This window comes from Gaeumannomyces tritici (assembly GCF_000145635.1).
Source record: "Gaeumannomyces tritici R3-111a-1 unplaced genomic scaffold supercont2.9, whole genome shotgun sequence".
NCBI lineage: Eukaryota > Fungi > Ascomycota > Sordariomycetes > Magnaporthales > Magnaporthaceae > Gaeumannomyces > Gaeumannomyces tritici.
In genome coordinates this window covers 479,302-503,105 of record NW_008804553.1, presented here as the reverse complement: position 1 = coordinate 503,105, position 23,804 = coordinate 479,302, and the positions used below count along the sequence as shown (strand labels likewise).

At 42.9% G+C, this 23,804-nt stretch overlaps 5 protein-coding genes across 5 annotated transcripts; 2 read left to right on the top strand and 3 right to left on the bottom strand.

Annotated features, from left to right (window-relative positions):
• Window positions 1–550: 550 nt before the first annotated feature.
• Window positions 551–1,288, top strand: GGTG_12622 (hypothetical protein; the record flags this gene model as incomplete). Its single annotated transcript, XM_009230523.1, has 3 exons — window positions 551–713; window positions 760–1,148; window positions 1,256–1,288. The coding sequence occupies 3 exons, from the start codon at window positions 551–553 to the stop codon at window positions 1,286–1,288; spliced, it is 585 nt and encodes a 194-aa protein (XP_009228787.1).
• A 1-nt stretch (window position 1,289) lies between these two features.
• GGTG_12621 (hypothetical protein) lies at window positions 1,290–3,012 on the bottom strand. Its single transcript, XM_009230522.1, has one exon. The coding sequence runs from the start codon at window positions 2,662–2,664 to the stop codon at window positions 1,441–1,443; it is 1,224 nt and encodes a 407-aa protein (XP_009228786.1). The 5' UTR covers window positions 2,665–3,012; the 3' UTR covers window positions 1,290–1,440.
• Window positions 3,013–3,070: 58 nt separating this feature from the next.
• Window positions 3,071–7,952, bottom strand: GGTG_12620 (hypothetical protein). The gene is made up of 4 exons (XM_009230521.1): window positions 7,175–7,952; window positions 4,387–7,040; window positions 3,706–4,291; window positions 3,071–3,620 (listed from the first exon to the last, which is right to left on the bottom strand). Exons 1-4 carry the CDS (start codon window positions 7,281–7,283, stop codon window positions 3,589–3,591), a joined length of 3,381 nt encoding a protein of 1,126 aa, XP_009228785.1. The 5' UTR covers window positions 7,284–7,952; the 3' UTR covers window positions 3,071–3,588.
• Window positions 7,953–15,033: 7,081 nt separating this feature from the next.
• Window positions 15,034–15,656, bottom strand: GGTG_12619 (hypothetical protein; the record flags this gene model as incomplete). Its single annotated transcript, XM_009230520.1, has 4 exons — window positions 15,034–15,037; window positions 15,358–15,443; window positions 15,513–15,539; window positions 15,612–15,656. 4 exons carry the CDS (start codon window positions 15,654–15,656, stop codon window positions 15,034–15,036), a joined length of 162 nt encoding a protein of 53 aa, XP_009228784.1.
• A 4,148-nt stretch (window positions 15,657–19,804) lies between these two features.
• On the top strand, window positions 19,805–20,125 carry GGTG_12618 (hypothetical protein; the record flags this gene model as incomplete). Its single annotated transcript, XM_009230519.1, has 1 exon — window positions 19,805–20,125. A coding segment is annotated over one exon (321 nt), but the record flags the coding sequence as incomplete, so codon positions are not given.
• Between the last annotated feature and the right edge of the window lie 3,679 nt (window positions 20,126–23,804).

Here is a 23,804-nt window from a genome sequence, read left to right as displayed (position 1 = left end):
CAGGTATGTGCCACCTGGCTGGCTCCGCCCCCCACCGCTCACCTCCTCCACCCACCCATCCCACTCTGGCCTGCCAGGCACCCAGCACAGGCCATGCGCATCAGCCGTTGGTGACCCTGCGGCGCTATGCCGTCTCCAAGATGGCGGTTCTATCCCGTGACTGTGCGTCTATGCCGTCCTTCTCTGCCAGTGAAAGCCAAGATGGGTGCACCACGAAGCCCCTTGGTGTTCCTGATCCCGCGGGCTGTACACCGAACTCTGGAAGAGAAGAAAAAAATAAAAAGAGACCGATCGTGCAATGTTCCACCCCGTTTGCCGTGGGGGGAACCAAGCACAGACCAGACCAGCATTGGGCCCGATGGCATTTCAACGAGCATGAACGGTTGGTTGGGTCAAACATCAGCTCCTGCCCCCCTGCCCGCCATCTGCATCTACCCGTCCAGACCCACCTTGAGCCTGCGCTCACCGGATATGATATGATAATCGCCCCCCTACTGGCTGCGTTTCCGCAACCTGACGTCACACCACCACGTCAAGATCCGCGCGGACAATGTCGGACTCAGCATCGACCGTTGCGACGAAACAACGCCTCCTCAGGCTTTCTATAAAATACCCTGCCGAAGGCGGAAAGACCGATGCTATCGACTACATCTTCATCGAGGTCGTCCCTGACATGGCCGCCACCACCCAGTGGAGGGCCGATACCCTCCACGGTGGCTTTCTGATCGGACAGGCTTGACGACATCAAGAAGCTGGAAGTCTACCGGGCCGTCCGGAATCCCGAGCTTTGGGAGACCGGCGTCGTCGTGCTGGCCGAGACCGACAACATCCTGCCGCCTGGAGCTGAGAGGCATTCGTGGGGCCAAGGCCAGAGCCCGAGCTGGTGCGAGAACCGGGAAATGCCGTGGGAGCCCATCCTCACGGCATATGCCAGCAGCCGCGCCGATGGCAACAAGGTCAAGGCGGACAAGTGGGTGGACGAGACTATCAAGGCCTTGAATGTGCGCTTCGCCTGGTGGGAGCTTGATAGGATCGATATCCCATACCGCGAGGTGCGCCCGGCCGCGACGGCCCCCCCGGCCCCACCATCATCGGCCCGCGCACCGCCACCGGCCGGTCCCTACGAGTTCCATTTCTTCGCGTATCTCGTCATCTGCGTGGCTATTTTGCTCGTCCATACACTCGTTGTTTTCTTATTCACGTATTTGTTTCCAAACTTCTCCACTCATTCCTAGCATACTAATCTGACGCACAGAGGAAGGAGCACATGATATACGAGAGGAAATAATTCAGGAATAGCGTTTTGTATTGAAGTCTCTCTCTTGACGAATACACTAAATTGTCGTCTAGGGCATGCGGTCACCCCCTGAGCGTGGGAAAATATATTGCGCGTGAGCCCGCCCACTCGACGTTCTCCTTGGAATACAAGAAACTCGTCATTTAGGGCTTCTTGCTCGTCTTCTTGGCCCTAAGTGCGGGAAAAGTCAGGACGCGCGACCAGTTGACATTCTTGTAGAGGCGATGGTCAAAGTTCGGCTTGATATCTGGGTTGGCTCCCAGGGCCGCCCGTGCGTCTCGCATGACCCGGGCGGTCCTGGCGACCTGTTCCGCGTCGCTGAAGACATCGCTGAAAGAGGCGGGTCCCCAGGCCAGGTCGCAAAAGTTGACAGTGACCACCGAGCCGTCCTGGGACAGGATCTCGCCCTCGCCGGCGAGGAGGCCGTAGCTCTCGACGCCGGCCGGGTGGATGAAAGCCATGGACTCGCCCTTGAGCTTCTCGCGCAGCTGCTGCTTGTTCCTCTCGCGAACGACGGGGTCCGCGGACCAAACGGCCCAGCACTCGATAAGGTCGTCGATGGTGAGGATCGGGCAGACGACCCCGCCCCTGGTGTAGGTCTTGATGCACGGCGGCCAGGCGTCCCAGGTGGCGACCTCGGCCACATCCAGGGACCCAAAGGCCGTGAGCTGGGGCTCAGTCAGCTCCTTGTACAGCTGCCTCCTCCTGGCCCACTCCTGTTCCCGCCGCTCGGTGGCGGCATTGGCATCGGCAAGCCTGGCCTCGAGCTCCCGCATCTGTGACCGCCCCTCGGCTGCAGCCAGCTGGCCGAGGAAGACGCGCTGCCCAATGAGCGCCTTGTCCCTCTTCAGCTGGTTCGCCGACGGCCCATCGAACAAGATGGCCTTGAAGGCGGCGGCGCGGGTGAAGAAGTCTTTAGCGGGCTTGCCGGGGATGAACTCTCTCACGACAATGTTGAGGCGACAGGTTTCTTGCTCGAATTCGATCGTGTGCTTGTACATGGCGTAGACCTTCGGAATTCGGACCTTAGACCCCATCATCTGCCGCAGGAACATCATGTTCTCCGCTCCAGTAAATATGTCCTGTTGGTACGGCCTCGGAATCAACTCACGGTCCCAATAATCCCTCTCATCCGCGATTGGCACCCTCGAAATGCTGACAGTGTAATGCTCGCCAACTTGTATGAAGGTGGATTTGACCGAATCCACCCACTCGCCAGGGCGGTACATAAGCTCCCACTGCTGGCCGCACGGCAGCCGCTTAATATACGTCGTCTGGGTCTGTGCGTAGATCTCCTCCCACGTTGGCAGCGGGGCAGGAAGATCGGACTCAGGCGCGTAGTACGGAATGGTCGGAGGAGTGTACATCTTGACTTGGCTGGAGTCGGAAAGTAGATATGGGTTGTTCTGCCGAATGCCGTGGGCTGGTTAAGGGTTGGTCCTTGAGTGGTATAGGTTGTCTCGGGTGATCTTGATTGCTTCAGTTCTCCTTGTTGAGTGACTTGAGGATGGAAAGGTTAGCCGGTACGTGGCGGCAGTTTGATGGCCTTTTATACCCGGACGTTCGTGGTCCAGGGAGGGAAGTTGACGCTATTACAGGCGTTGTGGCTCCAAGTCGTGGCGCCGCCATCGTCGCCTGCACCAAAGACGACGAGTTTCTAAAAATAGAAACCACATTCACTTCCTTTGAGGAATTTCCCTCCCTTGGCTCTGCTGACACTAGGTGTCAAAGAGCAACGCTGCCCCGGAAAAGGCGGTTCATGTCAACCACTCCCCGTCTGAACATTCGAGGAACCCCAGATCAAGACATGCCGCCTTTGGCGCAAGTGGTCTCTTGATTTTGTGCGGGTATACCTTTGTTAGAGTCCAAAGAAAGAGTCTTTCATGCCTGAGAGGGGAAGACGGAAATGGAACACCGATTATATGCCTTTTTCCTTCTACGTGGCCAAGCCGTGGGGTATGGGCGCACTAGCACTAGTCGCGAGCCCCGAGAGAGTCGGTGTCCTCGTGGTAATCGGAGTCTGATTCGGTAGTTCCGTCAAAATATAGCAACGTCTCCTTTACAAAAATGCAGTCATTCCATGGCAGGAAGCCGATGCTGCGTTTATCGAGCCCGAAGTAGGTAGACTCCTACATGCACGTCTAGCCAGGAATCATCCGTCGAGATAAGCCAAAGGTCTAGACGCCGGGGAAATGCGAGACAATGGACCTTGGCTTTTGATGGCGTGCTTCTTTGTGACAGGATTCAAAAGGAAATTGTTTCCGTGTTCTTCGTTCAGAGATGGCCGCGGTCTACTGGCGGGCCTCGATGGCCGCCTTGATGGCTGTAGAGTTGACAAAAACAGGCTGTCAGCGGAGGTACGCGGCTAGATGAAGACGAACTCGGACAGGGGCACCACAGGAACTAACCATCGCAGGTCACCTTCGCATCTCCAAACAGCATGCGCGTGCCGGGCATGTAGAACATGGGGTTAGGCACGTCGGCATAGCCGCTCGCCAGACCGCGCTTCATGACAATGACCGTCTTGCTCTTCCACGCGTGCAGCACCGGCATGCCTGCGATGGGGCTGCCGGGCTCGAGGGCGATGGGGTTGACCGTGTCGTTTGCGCCAATGACCAGGGTCACGTCCGTGTCGCCAAAGTCGTCGTTGATCTCGTCCATCTCGAGCACGATGTCGTAGGGCACGCTGGCCTCGGCCAGAAGCACGTTGCACTGGCCTGGCATGCGCCCGGCCACGGGGTGGATGGCGAAGCGCACGTTGATCCGCTTGGACCGCAGCATGCTCGTTATCTCGGAGATGGCGTACTGCGCCTTGGCCACCGCCATGCCGTAGCCCACCACGATGATGACGCTCTCGGCGTTGGTCAGCGCCTCGGCCGTCTCTTCAACGTTTGTCTGCGTCACGGTGCCTTCAATCTTGAAGTCGCCGGCTGGGGCTGGGGCGATGCCACCGAAAAGAACATTGGTAAGAGACCGATTCATTGCCACGCACATCTGAAGAGCAACTGGCAGTTAGCACTGAGCCCCTGGGGAAGATGTGAGGGTTCTAGCGCGATAAAGAAAAGAAGAAGAAAAAGAAGAGAACCTACAATGTACGACAGGATCGAGCCAGACACTCCAATCAGTGCGCCAACCGTGGTCAACAACGAGTTATCCAGCATGAAGCCCTCGGCGACGAGCGCAAAACCACTATAGGCATTGAGCACGGTGATGACGACGGGCATGTCGGCGCCACCAATTGCAGACGTGGTGGTGAAGCCCTTGGCGAAAGACAAGGCCGTGTTGGCGGCCAGGGCTCCAGCGGCGATTGCCGGGGAGCCAGGGGCCATGGTCACGAAGGCGCCCATGGTGGCCATGTTGCCAGCCAGCATGCCCGAGTTGAGCAGGTGTCTTCCTGGGAACATGATAGGCTTGGAGGATACCCGGCCAGCAAGCTTAAGGAAGGCGACGATGGAGCCCGTGAAGGTGACACCACCAATCAGGACGCCAAGGTAGGCAGTCACGAGGTGCAGCGTCGTGATATGATCGAGATCGGCCATGACACTGCCAATGCTCGTCAGGACCGCAGCCAGGCCGACCACGGAGTGGAGGGCGGCGACGGTCTGTGGGAGGTCGGTGGGCGTGATGCGCTTGCCGATGAGGAGCCCAATGATGCTTCCAATAGTGGCGAGGCCACCAAACTGGACCAGGACCTCGGGGGAGAAGCCAACAGCCAGCAGGGACGCCAGGACTCCCGAGCCGACACCGAGGATGCCGAGCGAGTTGCCCATCCTGGCTGTGGCCTGCGACGCCAGGCTAGAGAGGGAGCTGATGCAGAGAATGGAGCTCGCCAGATAACCGGCCTGGACGAGCCCGGCGGCGCCCGTCGACGCAGCAGCGATGAATCCGCCACCAAACAGAGCTCCAGGTATGGCGTAGAGCCACGGGTACTCTGGGGGGTCCGTGGGCCGCTTGAACATGTCCAGCATCCGCTTCGTGATGACGAAACCACCTGAGACGTTGACGAAGGCCAGGAGCACCGACAGCGCGCCAAAGCTTTGTGGGATGGTTTCGGGGACGTAGCCGCCACCCAGGACGAAGAGCCCGCCAATGCCGACCATGCCCGAGATGGCGTTGGTGACACTCATGAGTGGGCTGTGAAGCGCGGGCGCGACGTTCCAGACGGCGCGGTATCCAATAAGACTCGCGAGACCAAAAGTGAAGACGTTGCCCATAAAGAGCGGGCTGGTGAGCTTTCCGAGGGCGAGGGCGGTACCCATACCGGCTCCAACGAGCGCGACCTCTCGAGCTTCCTTCCGAAACGGCGTCAAGGCAACAGGCTCGGCCTCTTTGGCGACTACTTGCGGGGCCGCAGGTGCTGGAGGTGGCGCGGGCCGGGGAGCTGGCGGGAGGACGTCGCCGTTTTGCGTCACAATGGCGCCACGCACGACTTCGTCGCCTAGATCAACGCCGAACTCCTTCTCCACCGGGGCCATGGTGAGCAGAAACTTGGTGATATTGTTGGAGTACAGCGTCGATGACTGGGTCGGCAGTCGTGAGGGCAAGTCGGTGTATCCAATGATTTTGACGTCGCGATAGGTAACCATCTCGCCAGGAACCGTCTTCTCGCAATTGCCGCCAGCCTCGGCCGCCAGATCCACAACCACCGACCCAGGCTTCATGGTCTCCAGCATGGACTTGGTGATGAGCCGAGGCGCGGGCTTGCCGGGGATTAGGGCGGTCGTGATGATGATGTCGACTTCGCGGGCTTGGTTCGCAAACAGGCGCAGCTGGGCCTCCTGGAACTCCTTGGACATCTCCTTGGCGTACCCGCCCGCGCCTGATCCGTCCTCGTGGACTTCGACCTCGATGAACTCGGCGCCCAGCGACTGGACCTGCTCGCGGGTGGCCGGCCGAGTGTCGAAACCCCGCACGATAGCGCCCATGCGGCGGGCTGTCGCGATGGCGCTGAGGCCCGCCACGCCGGCGCCCACAACGAGCACCTTGCAGGGGGGGATCTTGCCAGCGGCTGTGACCTGGCCCGTCAAGAAGCGGCCAAAGTTGTTGGACGCCTCCAGCACGGCCTTGTAGCCGGCAATGTTGGCCATGGAGCTGAGCGCGTCAAAGACCTGGGCGCGCGAGATACGCGGGATCATGTCCATGGCGAATGACGTCGTCTTCTTCGCGGCCAGCTTTTGCACTAGCTCCTTGTTCTGCGCCGGCTGGAGGAACGAGACGAGCGTCTGGCCAGCCTTCATGGAGTCCACCTCGGGTATGTTTGGGCCGCGCACCTTGAGCACGATATCGGAATCGGCCCAGACCTTGCCGGCGTCCACCAGCTCCGCTCCGGCCTTGTCGTAGGCCTCATCGGGGAAGTCGGCAAGGGCCCCAGCGCCGCGCTCAACGAGCACACGCTTGAAGCCTTTCTTGAGCAAGAGAGCGACGTTCTGTGGGGTCAGAGCCACCCTGCGCTCGTTACTGTAGGTCTCCTTGGGGACGCCAACGGCGAGCTGGCCGTAGGGCGTGGTCGGCGGCAGCGCCTTGGTGGAGTACGTAGCCGTGGCCACCTGGCCGAGGGGAGTGGGGATTACGGACAGGACCGAAGCATGGCGGATGAGCTGTTGCTGCTGCGGTTGTCGGCAGCACGTTGTCGTCTTCGCCAAAGCTAGCGGCAGCGATGAGGCGGACCCAAGGCATTTGCTCGTGTTGTGCCATTTTCGCTGAGCGCGAGCTAGACCACCAAAGGATAAGGCCGCAGAGCCACCTAGCAGCGTGTTAGCTTCCGTTGGGCTATCTGACGCCCCGTCCACCGGGCGCTGGCGTAGAGGACCAGCCAGCCTGCTACCTAGGTAGGTAGGTCTCATGACAGATTCCTTTGTCTGTCTTTGTTTCACCTACCCAGCATTCCTAACTGGCCACCATGCCTGGCGTGCCTCGCAAGCGCCAGCGAGAGGGCGTGCCCATGACCATGATGGCCCAGGCCGGTGCGCATCAGGCACATCGACATGGCGATTGGGTGGGCTTCGAGGGAGGCTTCGGCAGGAAGCAAAGGAGGAAACCCTCTCGAGCTATGTCATTTGACGCATCCCACGACCAGCGTTGTCTGTGGAAGGCGACAAAGGACAGACAATCAACCCGCTGCTAGCTTTGCCCTTGACTCAATTGTGCCAAGGCACCGCAACCGCAGTGCAAGCTTGGGCGGGGGCACGAGCTCGAGCCTTGAGCGAGCCTTGAATGGCGTGAACAGGACGCAGGATGACGGTGCGACGGAAAGAAATCTCGAAGCAGAAATGGAGGTATGACCAAGCTTGGGGTTCGGCAGGCAGCAACGCGACCCAATTGAATAAAGGGAGCCTGTGGTTTCGTAACACAAAGCGCACAGTACCTTGGGTAGGTAGTCCAACGCACCGCAATGAAGGCACCTACATGTTCCTTCCAACGTACGTCAAGTGAAAAAAAAAAAGGAGGACCAATGGGTGCGCGAATAAAAAAGAAGTGCGACGATGAGCGGGAGGGAAGACGAGGGGAAAGCCGAGGGATTCTCGGCACCCCGCACCAGCCTCTTGGGACCTAGAGATTGGAAACAAGGGAGGCAGCAGGTCCGCGACAGAAATTACCCGGCCGCGTCCACATCTGCGAGCTGCCGTGCCGTGCGTGTGCGCAACATGCGACAGCCCGTTTACCTGCGGTGCATCGACCAAGCAGTGGACCAACAATGGCTCCCCGCTAGCAGGTCTACCCAGCCACGGCAACCCCACCCCCAGACTTGGGGGCCACTCCACTCAACCTAAGTAGCAGCAAGGGGGGAGGTGGGGAGCAGCAGGGCGGGGGAGGCATCGCGGGAAGGCGCCAAGTGCCCGCCGCTATGGGATGCACGGTACCTATGTGGGGATGCGAGGGGCAGGTGGTAACGCGAAGTGGTACACAGGCCAGCTGAGTGGAGACCTTGGCGGTTCGAAAGTTTGCCAAGCACGTAGCAATTCCATTTCTCCGGTCCTTGTCGAGTGCTGGTGCCAGGCGGTAGAAGCAGGACTATCAAGATTTCCCCTCTCTCCACTTGGCGACCCCAAATGGGCGTCTCGCAGTTGCGAAAGACCTAATTGAGCAAGGCCAAAGGGTAAATGCCAAACTCGAGGTGCCTGAACAGTAAAAAATAGGAACCTACCTGAACGTAGGCTTCAATCACAAAGCGGAAAGCACATTGATCAAGTTGTTCAATCAATGTAGCTCACGGTACGATGCTATGGGATCATTGATCGCAACGCATAGCCTGTGCGGAATCCCACAAAGTGGTAGTAACTTTACCCATTCTATTACCGAGACCCGTAGATCTGTATGGGGCGACGCGCACCGAGATGTTAGAATAGGAAAAGTGCGGTGTTTATTCTGGCGTCGGCTGGTGTAAATAGCCTGAGCGTGGCCAGGCTACCTTTCCCCTTTGCCCAACCCAACAGGTAATGGTAACACGAACACCCGTTCGTTTAGAAACCAGGTCAAGAGTTTGACGAGCAGCACACGGAGTTTGCTACAAACCACACTCCTTCTGACGGGGAAGCAGGCTTTGAAACGCCCAGGCCACGGCCAATCTATTCTAAACTACCACGCAGGCAACATATCTCTCCTTTGATCACATATGTTGCTGACCGGCCCGGGCATAAATTAGTCTACCTAGTCGCGTTTGAATCAACGCCTTCCGTGTCACCTTGTGACGCTGTGCTTTCTTGTGGGCCTATTTCGCCAAAATCTCTATGCACTGCCTCATTCTCGCCAGTAGCCCCCATCCTTTCGTGGGCCGCTCGGGCCCGAAGCTACCGATGGTCTCGGGTCCGGGACAGATGGGCAAGGCCCGGCCGCCCGCGGCGCCGAGCACCCTACTATCTGCGTCGGCGGCCCCCAGGGCGCGGCCGCTGGGCCGGCCCGTTCGTCGGGTGTCCTATGGTAATAAGGCGAGATGTGGGCGGGGAGAGGTGTTTCGCAGGTGGCCGGAAATGGGCATTCCTAAAGGCCGAACAGGTCATTGTAAGACTGGAGCTCAGGAACATGTGCCAAAATCCATATAACGCGAAGGTAAAAGTCTTTGTACGGGACAAAACATGTCTGCAAACCGGCAGCTCCAAAAAGACAAGCATCGTGTTAGGAGCACGGGCGAAACCGCCCGGCAGAAAGCGGGGGGCGTTAAAAAAACGGGCGAAACCGCCCGGCAAAAAAGGAGGAAGGGGGCGTTAGCAGCCAGCCGGGCACGAACCTTTCCGGGAACATGCCGGCAAGCTACCGGTATCGTAGCCAAAGCATAATGGCAAAGCTAAAAAATAAAATAAAGCTTAAATTGTACGAAAGCGTATAAAGCGCAAAAAATTTAAAAAATTAACCCCGCGTGCCCAAAAAGGCACGAAAAAAAAGGTTAAAAAGGAATAATTTTTGTTGGCGATAGCATTTTTGGTAAAAAATTTACGGAAATTTAATAAAAAAAATACCGCATTTAGCCCGTAACCCGGTAATTACCCGCTTTTGTACCAATTAATTTTTAATATATTATTCCTTTTTTTTACTTTTTTTATTTAAGGAATAAGCTTAAGTAATTACCGGAAAGGATTAAGCAAATTTAAAAAAAGCATTTGCAATTTCGTACCGTTTATAATAACGTTCGACGCTACGTTAAACACGTTAAAAAGGGCCGTTAAACCACCGGAACAAAATACCAAAAAAGCCCCGCAAATTTTCGATAATTTCGAAAACCTTTTTGTAAAAAAATTGCAAAAAATAAATAACGCGTTAAAAGCTTAAAGCAAACGCGCCCGTTTAATTTAAAAAATTTAAAATAAAAGGTTAAAGTATGCGCATAAAAGCTTAAACGAAAATAAAAAAAATACTTTTAAACAACGGAAAAGTTTTACGTAAAGCAAAGTTATTTTTAAACCGCCCATATTTAAAAAATTTGCAATATAGTAAAATATTGCTTATTATATTAACAATTACAAATTTATTTTCGAAAACAAAAAGGAACGTTACGGTAAAAACCGTGTAAAGGTTTAAATAATTTTTAGCACTTTCGATTATTGTTAGCGAGCATAATAAATAAAATATAAGCAAATGCATTATTTAAATACCGGAATATCGTTTATTTAAACCGATTTTTTGCGGTAATTTTAAACAAAATCGAAAAACCTTAATTCGCAAATATAATTAGCAATTAAAAAGTTTGCGGGAAATACCGCTATTAAGCAAAAAAATTACAAATCGTTTAAAGCGTTTCGGATTTGTTAGGATATAATAAAAAATAACCTTTTCGAATTAATACCCGAATGGACAAAAACGATATTGCTTTTTAACCGGTTCCGCCCCAAAATCCAAAAACGGGTAATATTTAAAAGCTTTTTTTACATTATAAAAAAATTGCAAGCTAAAGTTTTTAAAGTAAAAATAATATTGGAACCGTATAAAAGGATACCGGGGGATATAAATGTTTTAGCCCTTAAAAAACCGATTATTTGCTTTAAATACGGGCAGTTAAATTATATCGTTGCAGCATGCAAAATACGAACGGATAACCCGGAAACCCCGTCGGCTTTAGCAACCATATAAAAAGCGAAAAGGAAAAGGCCCAAAGTACGGTATTACGGGTGTAAAAAGTTAAGCCATATCCGGCCGGCATGCTTTAAAAAAAGCAAAATATTGCTATTTAATTCGATACCGTTGTTTGGCCGTTTAAGCACCGGGGCTTAAAGGTGCGCCCCGGCGGTTAAAACGCGTTAAAAAACTAAAATATATTTATAAATTAACGGTTGCCGGGTAAAGTTAAAAGCGCTGGTTAATAATAAAAATAACGTTAACTTATTGCATAACCGTTTTTTAATAAAAGCAAAAAAAATACCGGTACCAAACGGGGGCCATTTAACGTAATTCGATATTAAAAAACGCATGCTTACGTTAAGGGTAAAAGAATATAAAATTCGGGTAACGAATAGCTAGGAAATAACCCGAAAATTAATGGTATTTTACGTAATAATGCCCCAAACCGGGTACAACATTACGTTAAGCATGCTTTAATTTTAGCAAAAAAATATTAAAATCCAATTTGGAAATATAAAATAAAGGTTTTCGGTAACCATTAAAAAGGTTAAAATAATTTTGTTGGAAATAGCTAAAAAGCTAATCCAATCGGGATAAACGATAGCCGTATTAACGGTTATACGTTTGGAAACCCCGAAAAACCCCGGGGAAAGGTTAAAAGCTTTTCCGGAATAAGTTAAAAGGATGGTTGCAAAATATGCGCAATTTTATAAATTAAACCTTTTACCAAAATATATAAATTAAAATTACGCGATTAAATTGGAAAAAAAAACGATGCCGTTTTACGGAAGCATTTATCCTTTATTCGAAAAGGAATTAAAAACTTTCCGGGGGTATTTTAACGAAGTTATAACGAAAGGTTGGATCCGGCATTTAACCAATTCCGCTAGCGCCGAAATTTTGTTCGTTTTAAAAAAGGACGGGAAATTTTGCTTTTGTATCGATTATTGGGGTTTTAATAAAAATATTAAAAAAAACCGGTTAACATTTCCGTTAATTTACGAAATATTTAACCGGGTATTTAAAAATTAATATTTTACCAAATTAAATTTAAAAAACGTTTATTACAAAATACGGATCCGATAAGGAAACGAATAAAAAATTGCTTTCCGTTGCAAATATAAACATTACGAATATTTGGTAATGCCTTTTAGCTTGGCTAACGCCCCAATAACGTTTTAAAGCTTTATTAATATAGCGTTTAAAAAGTTAATTAATAGCAATTGCATTGTATATTTAAATAACATCCTTATTTTTTTAAAAATACAAAAAAAGCACCGCAAAGCAATAAAAACGGTGCTGGAACGATTCGAACGGTTTAAACTTTACATTAACCCGGCTAAATGCAAATTCGAAACGAATAGTATTAATTTTTTAAAGTTTAAAATAACCAAATTCGGGGTTAAAATTTTGCTGGATAAAATTGTTGCAATTTTAAAATGGAAAATACCGGAAAGCGTTAAAAATATTTAAGTATTTTTGGGCTTTACGGGGTATTATTGGAAATTCGTAAAGGGTTACGCGAAAATTACTATGCTTTTAACGAACTTTTTTTAGCAAAAATACCGTATTTTATTTAAAAAATGTTGCGAAAAAGGCTTTTTGCAAATTAAAATTGCTATTTACAAAAATTCCGGTATTAATGCATTTCAACCTTTCGAAACCGTTGTACGTACGAACTAATGCTTTAGCTTTTGCGATAAAAGCGGTGCTATTGCAATTACAAAACGGCCGGTAGCACCCGGTAATTTACATATCGAAAAAATTGCAATAAAAAAAATTGCGCTATGCAATTCCTAATTTAAAATTACTGGCAATCGTAAAAGCTTTCGAAAAGTAACGGCATTACTTAACTTATTTACAAAAAATTATTAAAGTAATTACCAACCATTTAAATTATACTTATATTTTAATAAAAAAAAAGGTAATAAAGCGCTAAATAAAATTGTTTAAAAATTTAGCAAAGTATAACTTTACGATTAAATAAAAGCTAAAATACCGGAACCCCGCGAATGGCTTGTTAAAACGTTTTTAAAATATACCCGTAAACGGGAAGGTTAATAAAGCAAAAAGGAATTCCGAAACGATTTGTTAGCCAAATTCTAAAAAGCAATTTACGTAAAAACGATTACCATTAAAAAAAACATTAAAACGATATTAAAGCGCATTTTCGAAGTACAAGCAAAAAATAATTTTATTTAAAACGGTATTTAAAAAAACAAGCCTAACGTTTGGGAAATTAACAACGATTTGTTTAAGCATAAAAGGAAAGTTTAAATCCCGAATTTAGCGCTATTGCAACGGGCAATGCTTTAAAAATAATACGATAACCCAACGGGGGGTTACAAAAGTATGGCCAAAACTTTAAAAAAGTTTAAACGGCAATTTAAATGGTTGGGTATGGCTAAAAACGTACGCAAATACGTACGAACGTATTAAATATGCTAGCAAATAAAGCTAAAAATACAAGCATTTTACGGGCTGCTAGTATTTTTGCCCGTACCAAACCGCCCGGGACAAAAGTTATCGATGGATTTTATTGGAAAATTCTTAACGTTAATAAATAAAGCCGGTAAAAAACGCGATGCAATATTGGTAATAATTAATCGGTTTACCAAATATAGCTTTTTTATCCTAACGTTTACGAAATTAACCAGTAAAAAATTGGGGAACTTTTTATTTGCATACGTTTAAAAATTGTTAAAAATACCCAAAAGAATTGTATCGAACCGAAATAAGCTATTTACAAACGGGTTTTAAACAATTTTTGCCGGACATTTAAAGGTTGCAAAAAGGCTATTAATAGCATACCACTTTTAAATTAACGGGCAAACGGAACGAACGAACCAAATAATAAAGCATTATTTTCGGTGTTTTTGTTGCGAAAAGCAAAATGATTAAGCGTTGCTATTGCATTTAGCAACGTAAATGCACAATACGAACGTGCATTTAGGGTTGCAAAAAACCCCGGCGTTTTTATTAATAAAGTTTTACCCGCAAAAGCTTTATAATTTTTAAGTAATTAAAAAAAAACCTTTGGCAATGGCCGAAATTAAAACGGGGGCTTTGGAAATAATTAAAAAGCAAGCCAAAAAATTGTTAAAAAAGCGAATAATACGTACAAAAAGTACTATAATAAAAGCAAAACCTTAATGCTTTTCGGGGTAAGCGATTAAGTATTGCTAAGTACAACGAACATTAAAATAAAAAGGCCGTCGAAAAAGCTATTAAATAAATGGTTAGGACCTTTCCAAATTTTAAAAATGGTTGGGTTGGCCGGGCTAGCGTTTCGGTTAAAACTTTTTGTAAATTACCGGATATATAACGTATTCCCGGCGAATTTATTGCAAACGTTTAAAAAAAACCCGGCGAAAAGCTAAAAAATAAAAAATTAAAAATCGAAAAAAAGGAAAAAGGATTGCTTTAAAGTAAAGGCTTTGTTAAAATATAAAAAGCTTTTGCAAAAACGAAAATATTTGGTTAAATAAACAAATTACAACGAATTGGAAAATTTGTAAATCCCAAAAAAGGATATTACGAAAAAAATTGTTTAAGCATATAAAGCAAATTTATTGGAAGCAAGCTTATAAAATAAGGAAAATACCAAACTTTAACGGGTAAATACCCGGAAAGGACGGGGGTATTATAAGAAAAAAATAATAAAAGCTAAAGGAATGGTTTAAAAAAATGTTTTAAATGTGCTAAACCGGTTAATTACCGAAAAAAAACGTAAAGAAATTTGTAAGCGGCTTGTAATAACCGTAAAATATTGTGCTTTATAAACAAAAAGTTAAATAAAGACGGTATAGTACGGGGGACGCTTTAAATTAATAATGCAACATATTTAAATCCCGAAGGATATGCAAAGTATAGCACATTTCGAAAAGCCCATAAGGGGCATGCTTAGCGCAATACGCTAAAGCAATTACCGCATTTTAAACGTACGTTGTAGTAAAAAATACTATTGTTTGCTCGAAAAAAAAATAAAAAAACCTCCGGATAGCACGGCAAACGGGCTTAAACGTTCGGGTAACGGTAAATGCATATTGGCGGTATTTAAACTTATTAAAAAGCGAAAAAAAAGCATTTTAAAATTATTTATTGGGGCATTAAAATTTAATTAATAATTAAAAACATTAAAACTTTGCAATGTTGCAAAAATAGCATAACGAAAGGAAATTATAATTTTAGCTATAACAAATTAATAAAAAAACTTAAAATTAACCACCTTTTAAAAAAGGAATACCAGTAATTAATTAAAAAAACATATAAAAAAAATCGATTAAATGCCGTATTTAAAGGAACCAAAATCCCCGAAAACCACGTTTTTTTCGCCGGCGCCAAAATCGTTGCCGCTAAAATCGTTAGCGCCGAAAGCGGCATGGTAGCCCTTTGTTAAAGGCACAGGGTGCACCCAAAGGGTGCGCGCGTAAGGTACAAGATCTTTTGTCGGCTCCTTTCGTTGGCTCAGTGGGGGCCCGACGAAAGGAACGCTATTTAAGCAAACTAACGGCCCGTGCGGGTTACGTGCAGCTGCACGTGCCGTGCGTGGCGGTAATTGCCGCGCACGGTCGGGCGCGTTAAGCAGGTTTGGAACCTGTCATTTGCCTTTTATTTATAAATGTCGATGCCTTTATCGACTTTTTGTTCCTTGCAAATTAAATACATTGCCGTCGTTTGTTTTTATTAATTGCTAATATTTATATTTATTTTAATTTTTTTTTTTTTATTTTTTTATTTGTTTTAGCTTTACTTAATCCATTACCATTTTGTACGTTTGCTTAAATGCTTTTTGGTTATCGTCCAGCATTGTTTCCAAATTGGATTTTTTTTTCCTTTTTGTTTTCCGTTTTTATTGGGTAAACGAATTTTTTTTTTTCGATTAATTATTAAAACGTTTAATAACTTTTTTGCATTTATATTATGTACCATTTCGTTTTATTGTGCTATACGTAATGGTTACTAAAAATTTTATGCTATGGCAAGCTATTACTTGCTTTGCTAGCATTACGTTTGTTTTTTAAACGCACCGTTAAATAAACGCGAATGTACAGGACCATTACATAACGGTAAATTGCTAGCATTACGTTTGAAAAGCCCGTTTTATTTTGCAATATTTTATGCAAATATGTTTGTGCTTACGGTATTTAGTGCTTTTTTTAACATGTTTAACGTTTGCTTCCAAAACGTTTAGCATATTAATTATTTTTACCATATTTTTGGGGTTGTGGATTGCTTTTTACGCGTTAGCGGTTTATCCAGTTAGCTTTTATGCAATATTTTTCTTTTTGTTTGGATAATTAATAATGTTTGCGATATCGAATTTAGAAAATTTTCGCCGGTTTTACAATTTATCGAACCCGTTAAACCTTGTTTTTTATATTGTTCGTAATATGTTAAAGCCGATTTTGCATTGCGTTCGCTTTTTTTTTCGGGCTTTTTTACATTTTTTTTTGCTTTAAAAATTATTGCCGCAATTTTGTCCATGCATTTTGTAATTAGCTAAATTGCTAAATCGATTATTGCTAATATTAGCGTTGCTTTGTTGCCGATTTTTATTGCATTTTTTCGTTTTTATTTTGCCGCCGACATAGCGTTAGCTACGTATATTTTGGCCTTTTTCGCTGCTTTCGTTTTGTTTTTAATGTTGTTGGCGTTACAAACTTTTTTTATTTTGGTTTTAACGGTTGTTGCTTATTTCGTAATGGTTTGTACAGTTCCTTTAAATTTTTTAATCGCTTTCGCTTTATTAACGCTTTTTTTGCCATCGTTTTTTTTGTTTGTATTATTATTGCTTTCGCTCGTTATAATTAAGGTTTTTTTTTTTTTTGCTATAAAGTATTTCGTAGCGGAAGTAAGCTTTGGCCGTTTGTCCTTTGCTATTGGGTTTTGCGCCCTTTCAACGTTTTTTAATCCCGTTACAATCCATTTAACGGCTTTAAAATCGAAGTTAGGAAAGCTTTTTGGTTTAAAATTTTTATTTAATATCGTTTTTATGCCAATTTTTTCTAGTTTTTTTTTGCTACCAATATTGCTTTTTGCTTTAATATTATTTTGGCTAACAGCACTTTGCTTTAAATGTTAATCCATTTTAAAATGTTATAATTAAAAATAATCGTTTCGTTTTTTTGCATAGCTTTATTCCAAGCGTTTCGTTTTTTTTTTTAATAATTTACGTTTTTTTTAAAGCATATTGCAATGGCCGCAATCCCATCGAATTTTGTTAATTTTTGCTATATTTTATATTTTATTATTCCTTTTTTTTAGTATAACGGTATTATTGTACGAACGGGCTTTATTGCTTTAGCTCGTTTCGTTAATAATAAAGCGCAATCGTTGCTATTGCTACGAAATCCTTGTTTTTATTTGTTAAGCACGAGGATTTTGGCTGTTTGTATCCTTTTTTAACGGGGGTTAGCTTTCCCGTTGCCAATTTTTTGGTGCCCGTATCGAACATTTTAACCTTTATTGCTTTTATAAATTTAGCAATTTCTTTTGCTATTAAACGTTAAATTTTTTTGGGTAATGTGGGTAAAATTGTGTTAAAAATACCGTTAATATTTTTTGGCTCGATATTTTTAAATAACTTTTTTTTTAGCTTATTTTCCAGCCAATTGTTATTGTAAAAAATTAATGCCGGATCCTCGTTGTAAAATAGTTTTTTTATAACGTGTATAATTTTTTTATCGATATTTAAATAAATTATCCTATCGTTTAGCACGTTTGCAATGCCCGCGTTTTCGTTATTTTGCTTATAATTGAAAGCATTTAAAATGGCCCCCCTGCCCAAAAACGTTTATAAAGTTTGCGTTTTCGGTAATATCTTTTTATCGTTTTCCAGCAAATCCCATTGTTTAATAAATTCGTTTTTAAACGTTACAAATTTTTCGATTCGGCTTTTTACCATTTCCACGTTTAAGTAAAGCATATTATTAACCCATGCAATTGCTTTTGCTTTTATTATCGTTTGTACATTGCCGATTCTTTTTTACAGCTTAGCAACGTAGCTTAACATTATTTTTCCGGCGCATTTTTTTTGGTACGGTAATTGCATTCCGGGTTTTTTTGCATTATCGTACCATTTGTTAAATGCGCTTTTTTCGTTTAGTATTAATAATATTTTGTTTTTAATTACCGCTAAGGTTTGTACCCAAATTTTATTTTTTAATAGCGGCATTTTGTTAACGTGCTTTTTTATTATTAGTTTTAGTATTGTATTGTTTTAGCTTTTGCCTTAATATTAATTTTAATATTAAGCGTACGCTTATTTTTCGATTTTCGTAATTTTACGGAATTTTCGTAATGCTTCGTAATGCAATTCGTTTCCAATGCTTAGCTTATCGATAACTTCCTTAATTGCTTTTGTAATTGCTTTTTTTTTATTGCAAATTGGGATGTTGGGGCCGGCGGGAACGTTTGGGCGGTTGGGAAAAATGCTTGGGCTGTTTTTGCTAGCTAGCGAACGTTGCTTGCAATTAGCGGGCGGGCCAACCAATTATTTATCGCTATCGGGCTAATTTTCTGGCTTAACGAACGGATTATTGTTTTTTGGTATTTGCTGGATAAAAAATAATTGCGCCCGTTGTTTTTCCATGCGGTTATTTGTTATTAATGCTTGTTATTTTTGTTGTAAGCGTTGGTTTTGTATTAATTATTGTAATTTGTGTGCGGGGATTCCGCTTTGCTGTTAGGAGCACGGGCGAAACCGCCCGGCAAAAAGCGGGGAGCGTTAAATGCACGGGCGAAACCGCCCGGCAAAAAAGGAAAAAAGGGGCGCTGGCAGCTAGCCGGGCACGAACCCCCCGGGGATATGCCGGCGAGCTACCGGTATCGCGGCCAAAGCATAATAGCAAAGCTAAAAGATAGGGTAAAGCTTAAATTGCACGAAAGCGCTTAAAGCGCGAAAAATTTAAAAAATCGACCCCGGGTACCCGAAAGGGACGAAAGAAAGGAAAGTTAAAAAAAAACAATTTTTGTTAACGATAGCACTTTTGGTAGGAAATTTACGAAAGCTTAACAAAAAAAACACCGCATTCGGCCCGTAACCCGGTAACCACCCGCTTTTGTACCGATTAACTTTTAACATATTGTTCCTTTTTTTACATTTTTTTTATTTAAAAAGCAAGCCCGGGTAATTACCGGAAAGGATCGAGCAAATTTAAAAAGGGCATTTACGATTTTGCACCGCCTATAATAACGCTTAACGCTACGTTAAGCACGTTGGAAAAAGCCGTTAGGCCATTGGAACAAAATATTAAAGGAGCCCCGCAAATTTCCAACGATTTCGAAAACCTTTTCGTAAAAAAGCTGCAAAAAATAAACGATACGCTAAAAGCCCAAAGCAAACGCGCCCGCTTAATCCAGAAAATCCAAAACAAAAGGTTAAAGCATGCGCATAAAGGCTTAAACGAAAATAAAAAAAATACTTTTAAGCAACGAAAAGGTTTTACGTAAAACAAAATTACCTTTAAGCCTTTTATGCTTAAAAAGTTAGCAATTTAGCAAAATATTGCTTATTATATTAACAATTACGAATTTATTTTCGAAAACGAAAGGGAACGTTACGGTAAAAACCGTATAAAAGTTTAAATAGCTTTTAGCACTTTTAACCATCGTTAACGGGCATAATAAACAAAATACAAATAAATGCATTACTTAAATACCGGGGTATTGCTTATTTAAATTAATTTTTTGCGGTAACTTTAAATAAAGTCGAAAAATTCCAATTCGCAAATATAGCTAGCGATTAAAAAATTTGCGGGGGATATTGTTATTAAGCAAAAAAATTACAAATCGTTTAAAACGTTCCGGATTTATTAGGATTTGGTAAAGGACGACCTTTCCGAATTAGCACCCGAATGGACAAAAATAATATTGCTTTTTAACCGGCTCCGCCCCAAAATCCAAAAACGGGTAATATTTAAAAGCTTTCCTTACATTATAAAAAAATTGCAAACCAAAACCTTTAAAATAAAAATAATATCGGGACCGCATAAAAGGACCCCGGGGGATACAAGTATTTTAACCCTTAAAAAGCCGGTTATTTGCTTTAAATGCGGGCAATTAAACCATATCGCTACAATATGCAAAATACGAACGAATAACCCGAAAATCCCGTTGGCCCCAGCGACTATACAAAAAGCGAAAGGGAAAAGGCCCGAAGTACGGTGTTACGGGTATAAAAAGTTGGGCCATATCCGGCCGGCGTGCCCCAAAAAAAGCAAAATATCGCTACCCAATTTAACACCGCTATTTGGCCGTTTAAGCACCGGGGCTTAAAAGTGCGCCCCGGCGGTTAAAACGCGCTGGGAAACCGAAGTATATTTACGGATTAACGGTCGCCGGGTAAAATTAAAAGCGCTGGTTAATAATGGGAATAACGTTAATTTATTGCATAACCGTTTTTTAATAAAAGCAAAAAAAATACCGGTACCAAACGGGGGCTATTTAGCGTAATTCGATATTAAAAAACGCATGCTTACGCTAAAAGTAAAGAAATATAAAATTTAGGTAATAAATAGCTAGGGAATAACCCGAAAATTAGTAATATTTTACGTGGTAATGCCCCGGGCCGGGTACAACATTACGTTAAGCATGCTTTAATTTTAGCAAAAAAATATTAAAATCCAATTTGGAAATATAAAATAAAAATTTCCGGTAACCATTAAAAAAATTAAAATAATTTCGTTGGAAATAGCTAAAAAGCTAATCCAATCGGAACAAACGATAACCGTACTAACGGTTGCACGCCCGAAAACCCCGGAAAACCCCGGGGAAAGGCTAAAAGCTTTCCCGGAATAGGTTAAAAGGATAATTGCAAAATATGCGCAGCTTTATAAATCGAACCTTTTGCCAAAACATATAGGTTAAAATTACGCGATCGAATTGGAAAAAAAAACAATGCCGCTTTACGAAAGCATTTATCCTTTATTTAAAAAAAAATTAAAAACCTTTTGGGGGTACTTTAACAAAACCATAGCAAAGGGTTAAATCCGGCATTTAACCAGCCCCGCCGGCGCCGGAATCTTATTTGTTTTAAAAAAGGACGGGAAACTTTGCCTTTGTATCGATTATCGGGGTTTTAACAAAATTACTAAAAAATATCGGCTAGCACTTCCGCTAATTTACGAAATATTTAACCAAATATTTAAAAGCCAATATTTTACTAAGCTAAATTTAAAAAACGCTTATTACAAAATACGGATCCGATAAAAAAACGAATGGAAAATTGCTTTTCGCTACAAATATGGACATTACGAATATTTAATAATGCCTTTCGGTTTGGCCAACGCTTTAACAACGTTTTAAAGCTTTATTAATATAGCGCTTAAAAAATTAATTAATAATAATTGCATTGTATATTTGGACAATATTTTTATTTTTTCGAAAATACAAAAAAAGCACCGCAAAGCAATAAAAACGGTGCTAAAACGATTTAAACGATTTAAACTTTACGTTAACCCGGCCAAATACGAATTTAAAACGGATAATATCGATTTTTTAGGATTTAAAATAACCAAATTCGGGGTCGAAATCTTGCCGGACAAAGTTATTGCAATTTTAAAATAAAAAATACCGAAAAGCGTTAAAAACATCCAGGTATTTTTAAACTTTACAAAATATTATCGGAAATTCGTAAAAAGCTACGCGAAAATTACTATGCCTTTAACGAATTTCCTTAACAAAAATACCGTATTTTACTTAAAAAATGTTGCAAAAAAGGCTTTTTGCAAATTAAAATTGCTATTTACGAAAGCTTCGGTATTGGTACATTTCGACCTTTCAAAACCGCTGTACGTGCGGACCAACGCTTCGGTTTTTGCGATAAAAACGGTGCTGTTACAATTATAAAACGGCCGGTAGCACCCGGTAACTTACATGTTAAAAAAGCTGCAATAAAAAAAACTGCGCTATGCAATTCCTAATTTAAAATTGCTAACAATCTTAAAAACCTTTAAAAAGTAACGGCATTACCTAACTTATTTATAAAAAATTGTTAAAATAATTACCAACCATTTAAACCATACCTATATTTTAATAAAAAAAAGGTAACAAAGCGCCAAATAAAATGGTTCGAAAATTTAACAAAGTATAACTTTATAATTAAATGGAAGCCAAAATACCGAAACCCCGCGGATAATTTATTAAAACGTTCCTAAAACATACCAATAAACGGGAAGGCCGATATAGCAAAAAAAGAATTCCGAAACGATTTGCTAGCCAAATTCCGAAAAACAACCTACGTAAAAACGACCATTATTAAAAAGGATACCAAAACGATATTAAAGCGCATTTTTAAAGCACAAACAAAAAACGATTTCGTTTAAAACGGTATTTAAAAAAACAAGCCCAACGTTTAAAAAATTAGCAACGGTTTATTTAAGCATAAAAAAAAATTTAAATTCCGAATTTAGCACCGTTTAAACGAACAATACTTTAAAAACAATACAATAACCCGATAAAGGGTTACAAAAACATAGCCAAAATTTTAAAAAAGCTTAAACGGCAGTTTAAATGGCCGGGTATGGCTAAAAACGTACGCAAATACGTACGGACGTATTAAATATGCCAGCAAATAAAGCCAAAAATACAAACACTTTACGGGCTGCTAGCACTTTTGCCCGTACCAAACCGCCCGAAACAAAAATTATCGATAAATTTTATCGGAAAGTTTTTAACGTCGGTAAATAAAGCCGGTAAAAAGCGCAACGCAATATTGGTAATGGTTAACCAATTTACTAAATATAACTTTTTTATCCCAACGTTTACGAAATTAACCAATAAAAAATTGGGAAGCTTTTTATTTGCATACGTTTAAAAGCTGCTAAAAACGCCCGAAGGGATTGTATCAAACCAAAACAAACTATTTACAAACGGGTTTTAAATAACCTTCGCCGGACATTTAAAGGTCGCAAAAAGGCTATCGATAGCATATTACCCTTAAATTAACGGGCAAACGGAACGAACGAACCAAACAATAAAGCATTATTTCCGGTGCTTTTGTTACAAAAAGCAAAACGATTGGGCGTTATTATTGCACCTAGCAACGTAAATGCATAATACGAACGTGCATTTAGGGTTGCAAAAAAACCCCGGCGTTTTTTGCTAATAAAGTTTTACTTACAAAAGCTTTATAACCTTTGGGTAATTAAAAAAAAACCTTTAGCAACGGCTAAAATTAAAACGGGGGCTTTGGAAACAATTAAAAAGCAAGCCAAAAAATTGCTAAAAAAAGCAAATAATATATACAAAAAATACTATAACAAAAGCAAAACCCCGGTACCTTTCGGGGTAAGCAATTGGGTATTGCTAAATACGGCAAACATTAAAATAAAAAGGCCGTCGAAAAAACTATCGAACAAATGGTTGGAACCCTTTTAAATCCTAAAAATGGTTGGGTTAGCCGGTTTAGCGTTCCGGTTAAAGCTTTCGGTAAATTACCGGATATACAACGTATTCCCGGCAAATTTATTGCGAGCGTTTAAAAAAAGGCCCGGCAAAAAAACCAAAAAACAAAAAACCAAAAATTAAAAGAAAAAAAAAAATCGCTTCGAAATAAAAGCTTTGCTAAAATACAAAGGGCTTTTGCAAAAACGAAAATATTTGGTTAAATAAACAAATTACAACGAATTGGAAAATTTATAAATTTTAAAAAAAATATTACGAAAAAAATTATTTAAGCGTATAAAGCAAATTTATTAAAAGCAAATTTACAAAATAAGGAAAATACCGAACCTTAACGGGTAAATACCCGGAAAGGACGGGGGTATTACAAAAAAAAATAACAAAGGCTAAAAAAATGGCCCAAAAAAATGTTTTAACGTGCCGAACCGGCTAACCACTAAAAAAAACGTAAAAAACCCGTAAACGGTTTGTAATAGCCGTAAAATATCGTGCCCTATAAACAAAAAGTTAGGTAAAAACGGTATAGTACGGGGAACGCCCCCAAATTAATAAT

What these genes read in the sequence shown, in the direction of transcription:
- GGTG_12621 (XM_009230522.1), bottom strand. Translation starts at nt 2,664, where the DNA reads ATGTACACTCCTCCGACCATTCCGTACTACGCGCCTGAGTCCGATCTT.
- GGTG_12620 (XM_009230521.1), bottom strand. Translation starts at nt 7,283, where the DNA reads ATGTCGATGTGCCTGATGCGCACCGGCCTGGGCCATCATGGTCATGGG. An exon ending in TGGCCAGTTAGGAATGCTGG is followed by an intron (nt 7,041 to 7,174) that starts GTAGGTGAAACA and finishes ACACGCTGCTAG; the next exon opens with GTGGCTCTGCGGCCTTATCC. An exon ending in GCTCGATCCTGTCGTACATT is followed by an intron (nt 4,292 to 4,386) that starts GTAGGTTCTCTT and finishes GTTGCTCTTCAG; the next exon opens with ATGTGCGTGGCAATGAATCG.